General features: G+C 38.5%; 1 protein-coding gene across 4 annotated transcripts in view; it reads left to right on the top strand.

The window, feature by feature from the left end:
* The first annotated feature begins 317 nt into the window (after nucleotides 1–317).
* Nucleotides 318–10108, top strand: part of slc12a7b (solute carrier family 12 member 7b) — a 67557-nt gene continuing 57766 nt past the window's right edge. For all 4 annotated transcript variants that reach the window (XM_066683643.1, XM_066683642.1, XM_066683640.1 and 1 more), the window contains exon 1: nucleotides 318–569. In XM_066683643.1, the coding sequence (XP_066539740.1) occupies nucleotides 392–569 (178 nt within the window). In that variant the 5' untranslated portion in view covers nucleotides 318–391. The remainder of the gene's footprint in view (nucleotides 570–10108) is intronic.

Here is a 10108-nt window from a genome sequence, read left to right as displayed (position 1 = left end):
AATGGTAAAAACAACAACACAGTGTTTATGATGCAAAGCATTGAAGAGAGATACTCAAGCGGCATTTTATTAAACACAAATGAATAAATGAATGAATGAATGAGTAAGTGAGAAACTGAGCTTCCTGGTGCCTTTCTGAAAAAAAAAACGGTTTATGGACGCGACATATTTACCTGACACCAGAGAAGCTTCCAAAGATTGACAGCGGTTCGACCAATCAGCGGCCGCTCCGCTCGGCCCCGCCCCTCCTTAGTGTACTCTGTTGTGTGTTTGTGAGAGAGAGGGAGAGAGAGCGCTGTTGACAATGCTGCGGTCCTGAGAGCGCTCCTGGTTACTGAAGTTAGTGTAAGAGAGACACTCGGCGGAGGGGGAGAGGAGAGAGGTGCTGAAGATGACCGAGCGGTTCGTGGTGGTGCCGGTGAACGGCGGCAGCGCGGTGTCGGCTGAAGAGCACAGCCCCGAGAGCGGAGAGACACCTGCGGTCGAGTACGGGGACAGGGACCTGGGATTGGAGGAGGACAGGGAAGCTGTGCCAATCCTCGAGTACAGCCGAGAGCCCAACAAATACGGTCAGTACTGCTCGGTGTTCCTCACTCCAGACCACTCACTCGACTGTGTGTTGTGTTTTTCTATTTGTAAGACACCCATTTGTGTGTAATACACGGTATTCTTTACTGTTACATTTACATTCGCGTACAGTGTTGTGTTTTGTGGCGCTTGATCCATGGGGACCTTGATAAACCCTGTTTTCCTTTCAAATCAACTCCTGAGCCTGAGCAATAACTGCCCACCCTGGGCAACAAAACACGACCACACTTACAGTGTAAACTTACACAGCTCTTTCAGTTCGCTCAGCATCACACATTCAATTAAGTTATTTGCATTAATGGTATATTTTCTCAGATAAAGTAGAGTGGGGGAAATGGAATCATTGCATGTTGAGGAAAACATGATGAAATATACAGTTCTAAATTAAATGCTAACGAGTCCACAGGTAAAAGGAGTACTTACCCAGTAAACCAGGATCGTCCCTGGACGTTCAAAATAGGTCTAAAAGTAGTCTGTCCATCAAGGACATATTTTAAACGTCAGTGGACGTCCAAAATACGTCTAATAGTCGTCTTTTCAATGTCTGTGTTTGGACGTCTTTTCAACTTTCATTTTCAACCTTAAGAGAACGTTGATTAGACGGCAGTCATTGCGTTATTTCAACGTTGAATCAACGGGCTAATTGTTAACTGGGTAAAGACCAGCTGTTGGAGCTGATTAATTGACAAAAAATAAACCATGGCCCCAATAAGTGAATTGTCAGTTTAAACAATGGAAGAGATTATAGAATTCCTTCAAGAAGGAAATTCAACACAGTGTGGTCAAGGATTGTTGTTCCCAGTCAGCTGTGTCTAAAATTATAGTCAAAATACAGGCTAATCAAAATGGAAAGGTTATGAAAGGAAAACATATGCGTAGACCAAAGAAGACGGCAAAGCAGTATGCCTAAACATGAGTGGAAACAGGAGCCATTGTTTGTAAGAGGACTCAAATGAACTGAATGAAAAGAGATTTACAAGTAGAAAGGCCAAATGGAAACCAGCACTAGCACCTCAACAGAAGAACACAAGGTTACAGTGGCTAAAATGAAGCAGTCATGCAGTGTGGACGATTGGATGAAAGTTATATCGTTAATCAGAATCTGCATCAGCCATGATGCTGGAGCTTTTTTCTGGTGCAGGTCTAATGAAATATGAATTGATGAATTCCTGAGGGAAAAATCTGATTTCCCCATTCATTTATAAAATGAACATCAGGTAAAAGACCAGGGAAGATAGGAGCCATTACCTAAACGGTCACCTTAACACTTCACTTCGCATCAATAGAAATGATGTTTGGTGATAATGAAGTCATCTTTCAGGATGCTAATGCGTCACGTCACAGGGCAAAAAATGTTAAAGCTTTCCTTCAGGAAAGGCATACTATGATACATCCAGCACACAGTCTGGATTCTATTCTGATTGAAAACATATGGTGGAAATTTAAAAAAAAAGGTCCATGACAAGACTCCATCCTGCAAAGTAGATCTGTCAGCCACTATTCAAGAAAGTTGGAACCAGCTCTATGTCGAGAACATTCTTCATTGGTGAAGCTCACACCTCAAAGAATTCAAGCTGTCATAAAAATGAAATTCCTCTAAATGTGAGTCTTCCTTCATTTTTACATTCTCTGGACCGCATTTGTCATGAGTTGGAGTGGTGTTTATGATCCAGAAGTAGTCATCCATCACCGGTACATGTACTAACTAATGTTCTTGTGATCATATGCCACCAAAACCTAAAGTATGTCATCACTGTCTGAAGAAAATCATGTGCTTTCACTGTAGTAACGTTATAGAGGGACATAAACCTTCTTAATTTCAGTGAAAGTCAATGTAAAGAAGATTGGATTGTGAATTATTTTGAAGCATTTCATCATTTCATTCATCAATAGATTTTTACACAGTGTGAAGGACAACCGCTGTGTTCAAACGATGTAGTAAAATAATCAACAAAAATGGAGATACATGTGTTTCTTTGGACAGCAGCGATATATATTTTTTATTTTATATTTTATTGATTTATGATTTATTAATTTATGGACACTGAAAAAATGTTTTCTTTCAGTTCAGCAATATGTGGACTTTTTTACTCCTCTTTTAGTTTCTCAAATTTGGAGCGTATAGACAGTTTATTTTAAAAAAGTATAACATATATGTCATTCTTATTTTGGGTTGATGTACTTGTCTTGATGTTTGTGGCCTTTGAATTAAGAGCTCCATATTTCTGACTTAACTCACCATTTAATGTTGACAGCATTTTCTTCTAAATATATTTTAGTTTCCTCAGCCAGTCTGTCAGGATTATGTACGTTACTACAACAAATAATATCTGGAGAATCTCCTGCGTTGTACCAACATGTTATAGATTAATAAAGGCAGTGTAAAGCTCACAGCAAATATTTATTTTTCTTGCAAATATATGTAGGACTGTTTAGGAAGCATACCAATGCATTTAGCATAGTCATAGTAATACAAATACAGGGTCTTATGTACGGTTGAGCATCTGAAGTCTTCTGAAGAGTTGCACTGAGGCAGGTTGGTGCCTGTGCTCATTGCACACTTGGAATTAGATGACGCTTACGTGTGTGTGTGTGTAGTGTGTTATTGTGAAATAAGTGCAGGTGCTTAGTGAAGAGTGTGTACCTTATTTATGGCATTATCTTTTGTGTAATTGTAGTTATGAAAAAAAAAAATCATAGAAAATCTTGGATTTACTGGAGAGACACTTTTTCAAGCCATGATTCATGTAGAGTCTGTTCATCCCCTTTTTCCACCTGATCTCACAAAAAAATATGTTAGATAATATCAGGGACAAGCATAAACTTGTCTTTTCTGTAGTGGATTGTCTTATAGGTTTTGTACTTCTCCATGCATTAATAAACACTCCTCATTGGTTTCTGTGATAGTCAGTGAAGTGGTCATTTCTCCTGTTCAGTAGCTTGAGAGGAGGATCCTTTTAGCTTTGCATATTTTCCTCAATCGTGTTAACGACGGTGAGTTTGGTTATTGAACCTCTGCCGTTAAAATGTAAACCTAACATCTACTGGTTTGGAATAATTCTGGGACATGAAATGTGAGCAGGGTTGTCCAGACTTTCTGAGTGTGTCTGAAACAGTGTATGTAAAAATGCAGCTCATATGCTGGTGTTATGTTATCGGATTAACTTACGGAACTAACAGATGGACACCTAAGTCAGTTTTATAAAAAGACTAATAGGTGATGTCTATGAGTTAAACAGCTGGGCATTATATACGAGCTGAGTGATGCATTAAGTAAATTACTACAGTAACATGTAAACATTGGGTCTGAGTAATGTTGCTAGCTGCCACTTGCTTGTCAATATATAGTGCCGTTCCTCAAGTCAGTTCCTCAAGCGGACATTTGTTCCCAGGCCTTGTAACCACAGAGCAGGAACTGAACCCACTTTACACACTGAATGTAGATGCCATTTTATATTATACTGGACAAGCTTGTCTTATAAACCCATATCTTGGCTGCTGAAGAGTGCTATGTGTTTGCTATGCCAGAACCTGTACATGTGAGTCATCCTCTTGGTCAGGGATGTCAGAGTGGCCTGTGTTATTTGGTGTGGCTGTTGTAAGGTCCATCATTAATAGAATTCAGCCTAAGAGTGTCCACCGCACTATTGAAAAGTGCTCCATTATTTTTATATCCATCCAGAAGAAGGCCATCCGTAGCACATTAGTCATGTTACATTTCAATGCAAAGCATTTTAGCACGGATAAAGTAAAAATGAAAGTGTGCCATGTCAAAAAAACAAGACTACCCAATCAGAAGCATGTAAAGAGCATGCACATCAATTCAGAGACACTGTCAGGTTTTCTGCTAGGACAGACGGACACATATTCTGTTAGGAGTTCTCTGAATGTTGTTGTGAATCACAGTAAATTATCGTAGCCTGGAATATTTCCATACAAAATATCTCTAATTACACTCACAACATCACTATATTCCTTTCTGTCATGATTGTCGTTTTGCAGTCCCATATAGGCACTCCATTTAGCTTAAAAGCAGTCAGACACACAATCTGCTTCTTTTAAATATAAGGTGAACCTCATGAACCTTGGAAAGGAGTTTGAGAACAGTAAATTGCATCCAGTGTTTATTTTCCACAGCTTTCTGTTTAACCTAATGGGATGTGTGTGTTCAGACAAACTGAGCTACTTTCCAGGCACTTTTGAAAAGCCAGTGTCTTACAAATTGTAATCAAATATGGAATACATCTCTTTTTGAGCTTTAAAGAAATTATAATTAGCATGGCTAATTATGTTTTATGTTCATCTTTTATTTTGTTGTAATTTATCAATTCAATGGAGGTTTATTATTATTATTATTATTATTATTATTATTGTTATTATTATTTTTAATGAACAGCTGATAGCTAAGTGGATATGTCTGTAAATTTTTATTGTGTATAGGTTAACTGTCTCCTTGTGTGTGTGTATATATGTATATATATATATATATATATATATATATATATATATATATATATACATATATATATATACCATGAGTCACTAATTATAAAAATAAAGTGACGTACTTATACACTGCTAAATTCTCTTCCCAAGTCTCTCTTTTTCTAGCTGGGCATTTGTCACATAGCCGGGTCTTGTTTCTACCATGTCGGCTAAAAAGTAATCTAGTTTGCACACTTGGCCTCTGTAGGGAATGACGAGGGTGTGTTCACAGGGCCTGTAGTGTGGCTCCATGTTGGTTGGGGGAGGTTGAAAGGGGGTGGGGGCTTTGAAATGTTGGTGTCAGGTAGTCTCTCACATCTTTATATGGATTCTCTCTTGGTCAGAACATGACAAACAGCTGACTCTGGCATCCACGTTCACTACTGCTTCATTGCATGCCATTTCACTGGGGCTTGACACAGTCTCATTTTGGAGCTGCTCCATAAGAAGCTGAAAAGGATCGCAGGAGCTCAGTCAGCATCAGTTCTGTATGTTCACTGGATGCCAGCAATATTTCAGTATAATGATATAAATTTAGTTATATTCTTAAAATTCAAGATAAGATGATATTTTTCTATAATTATATAACTTTCATAAGTCATCCCAAATTAGGACGAGCCTGAACTAAGTCTCATTTGCCCCTTTACACTGTTAAAAATGTACAACTTCTTACTTAAAAGCTAATTCTATGTGTTGTCCGAGGTGTCAAAACTGTCTAAGGTTGTATTGTAAGGTGTTGATGAAAATATATCCGATACTGTTTTATTGAATGCAGTGATGCACAGCATATGAAATATCAGTTTTATTTAATATGACTTTTGGTAGTTTCTTTTTCTTTAAGTGGCAATATTTCTGTTTTACAGCTGCAAAATTAATATACATCATATACAGTGAACACAGCCCTACAATAAATGTTTGGCTTTAACACAGAAACAGCTGTTTGACATCTGTGTAAATTTCGAATCTCTGTTTGCAGTTTTGACATTCAGTGACCCCAGAACTTCACACTGATGCTGTTGTTGATCAGGAACATGTTTGTCTGTGATTAGAAGGGTGTTTCCCTCAGTGGTTTGTACTCCTTAGTTTTCCTTCATTAGGTCTCATAAATCCTCTTTAGTGTCCATAATGAATAGATTTACAGTGGTGTTTGCTGTAATGGTCTCTTGGGCATTATAAAGGACATTGCTATAACACAGAGCAAGACCTGTTAACACTAATGGGGAAATGCTGTTATATGAATATTTAATCAGACATATCCCACACTTGTATGCTAATTAAATGTTGCACTCAATTGTTTTTCTATTTTCTGTTTTTATTTTTATGTGCTTTGTCTGCTATTTTTTCAGAGCCCTTTGCTTACTTTTCCACTGCTTGCTTGGAGACATGTAAAGCTCACACTTAATCGTTGTGTGAGTCATGTTACCCAATGTGCGCACTTACTAGGATTTTAAAATGCAAGGCTAAAATGGGGTTCCCTTTTCTGCCCATAATGCATTTGGGGAATTTCCACCACGTAAGTGTCTCCTTACAGCCTGTGTTTGGCAGTGCTGGACTGCCTGCTCCGTCTGTCTTTTTAAACACAACATGACACAGTAAAGTACAAAGGTAGGAAATAGACACTGATACTGGATTTATAATAGGAATGAATGAGTGTGGTTTCAAATGTTGGCCTAATTGATTTGTTGAATTGATGGAGCTTGGAGTTATAATGTAATAGACTATACACTGAAATCACTTGGCTGTATTTATAAGATATTGACCACAGTACTAAATGTTTGGCCCCCATTGATGAATGTAATCTTAAAAAACAAATCAATGCAGCGCACTTCAGTAAAGCTTTCTACGTGGTCTGTGCACTGTCATTCAGCTGTAAGAAAAAAAATAGCCTAACTTGGCTCTAGGTATAGAACCCTTTACATCATGGAAGAAGGTTCTTCAAATTCATGCATTTTGTTTATGGAACCACACATTGGCAGGAAATCAACACATTTCTCTCAAGACACCTTTTTTTGGCATCTTTATTTTTAAAAGTGTGATCATATGTGGCCATGTTGAAGGACGAAGGACACAGATTACAGTTGCTGTTTTCTAACTGAAAACCATGACCTGTTGGTGGCTTTACAGAATGTATTTGTTATCGCTGCCACGCTAAGAACAGATCCGTGAGTCATCTGGCTGCTGCAGTTAATTCCACCTTATTAAATCTCAGGTGACAACGGTTCTCAGCTGCCTCTTTCACTGGTAGGAGTTAAGCTGCTGGCATGGTGGGCCTGTCTGTGTGTGTGTGTGTGTGTGTGTGTGTTTTTAGCTTGAATTGATTTCCCATGCTGCCCTGCTGCCCCCTCCCCTCAGCCCCCTGCGCTTCAGGAAACCTCTCCTGGTCGCCAGGGCAGCCTGCAGCACACTGTACCGAATGCTCTAGTTATGTGGCTTCTGTTGCATAACGAGGGGCAGGGGAAGAAGAAAGCGAATCACCTGATCCTGTGGTGTCAAACCAACAGCTGAGCGACTAGCGGGCATGTGCCATGACATTCGAGATGGATGCCACAGACTCTGCATGCGTGGCCATCATCACCTGTTAAAAGCTGCCTGAGTTAGAGAGGAAAAAATTCCCATCAATTTTAAACAGTCAAACATTAAATTTGTGTTGAATGTATTGTTGAACACAGATTAATAGCAAAGATTTGTTGTGTATTAGGGATTGGATTATTGATCGTTTTAAAGATGGAACATGGTTTAAAACCTAACTTACAATTAACGATAGTAGGTTGGGTCAGTGGATTGGCTTTTTTACTGGGCTGAGGCATTTTCGCTTACTGACTGACTGACTTCTAATGAAATGCGCATGTGCGAGTAGGAACTGTTAATTCAGCCGTATTTCACAGCGAGAGGTGGCGCTACTACACCGTCTGTTGTTACTATCCAATGTGTGAACTAAATTTGGAACCGTTCGGTGTGTTTCCATCGATATAAATTTGTATTCAGCTGGAACCAAAGGACAGTAGGTTCTTCAACTCGAACCATGGCTGCATAATAGGAAATAAGACAGGAACATGCTCCGTTTGTGTGTGTTTCTGGGGCTGTGTTTGGCATAACACCATGCACGTTGGCCTGAGCCTCAGCTCTGCATTGGTTAGTTCACAAGCTCAGCAGGATGGCTTGGGACTCGACAACATTAACACATGTATTATATCTCACAGAGAGAGAGGAGGTCTGCTGAATTGGTCTTATTTAACCTGAGTTATATTGAATAAATAAGTAATTGTAATTCTTAAAATCAACAAAATGTTCTTGGTCTTCTTTGTTCTTAGATGGTAGATCATCTAGTGTTTATTTTTAAATAAAATGAACAAGAAAAACACTGATGTCGGCGTTATATATTATGAACAAAACTTTGTGCTTCTTTTTTCAGTTCTGCATGTATTAGTCCTGTCCTCCATATTTTCTGTACAACACAATCACATGTAAACCACATGTAAACAAAGGCATTGATATGAAGCACCAAAGCTTCTCCAGACCTTCCAATGACAAGTGTATGTATTTTGGGCTTTCCTGTTTTTGAAATGCCAGAAACACCTCTGTGACAACGGCTATATGGTTAATGGCGGTCCGGCAAATCTAGGCTTGCCTCGTTTCTCTTTGCTCTTGTTTGAAATTGTCCACAAGTGTCAGTGTGTTAGTGACAATGTGAGTGTGTGTGATGCCCTATGATAGACTGGCCCTCTCCCAGGCTGTGTTCCTGCTTTGTGCTCAGTGTCTCCGAGTAGGCTCTGGACTCACCAATTAATTAGATTAGTTAGTAAATTAATGAATTAATGACCAAAATTGAATTTAACAATTACTACTATTTGCAAACAAGATTGTACTATACTTAGGCTAATATTTTTACCTTAAAATTACAGCTTTAAAAATCATTGTGATGCTCCACTAATTTGTACTGGTGAGAACAGACCATCTGTCATTACTACTCTGGGATCAGCCGTGATGAAACTGCACTATGTAACTTTTAGGTGACGGTAGTAAACCTCACTATCCCTCCCCACTGATTTTAGTCTGGAGTCCCAGGATTTTAAACAAATCTTATAAATATTCTTTTAACAACTTAAAATAATTTAATCCTGCACGTTTATATCCTGCACGTTATTGTAAGTAGACACAGCCATCTCTCCCATTGACTGGAATGACAGAGACCAGACAGTGGTGTTAGATTTACCATTAACATAAACTTGAACTGACAATGGAATCAACTAATCACTTTCAGCTGTGTGAAAATAAATAAACCAATTTTTTAAAAATTGCTCTAGACCTCCTGGAAGTGCTTTACATCACTTTAACTGTGAATAGGAGTAGAAGCCTGACCAGAACCTTTTGTAATTGCTGTTACATAATTGTAGGGATGGAAAGCAGTGGCAGGCTTATGCCAAGGCACCTTAATGAAAATGTTGCTAAAGCAATTTACAGCTTTTTACATTATGCCTCAAATGTTTGGACAATTTTTTTTCTTGTGAGCTGACATACTACTAGAGATCTGTAGAGGCTCTAACAGAGGTAAGCATTATTATAGAAAATGTCTTTTGACATTTACAGTCCAAACTGAAGCCTTGCAGCACTCAGTATTTTTGTGAAGCTTTGAGCTAAGGGACATGTTCAGTACTTTACAGTCGAATCCCTCTTGGAATCATATACACAGTAAAATGTGAACACTACAGAGAGGAATGCTCACACCTTTGTTACTGTATTTGTCAGAATTTAGGAATGACCATGTGATCTTTTTCTGGAATATAGTAATATATTCTGTGTCGGCTTAAATCATACACTACTTTAAAAAGCAGTATTTTTCTTTGAGGTATGATTTAAATCAGGCCATAGTACATAAGCTAAGCATTGCAATTCTTAAAGGAAATGCTTAAAGGAATAAAGGTAATGTTTTCTTATGTGAATTGGTGTATTTTTGTTTGCAGACATGTTTCTAACATGGGGACATGCCGTTCTTTTTCCAAAGGAAGGCCGTTTGTCTGTTCCCTGTCTCCTTCAG

Source organism: Hoplias malabaricus, chromosome 10 (assembly GCF_029633855.1).
Source record: "Hoplias malabaricus isolate fHopMal1 chromosome 10, fHopMal1.hap1, whole genome shotgun sequence".
Lineage (NCBI taxonomy): Eukaryota > Metazoa > Chordata > Actinopteri > Characiformes > Erythrinidae > Hoplias > Hoplias malabaricus.
The sequence above is the reverse complement of the archived record's forward strand: the minus strand, read 5'-3'. Positions and strand labels throughout refer to the sequence as shown.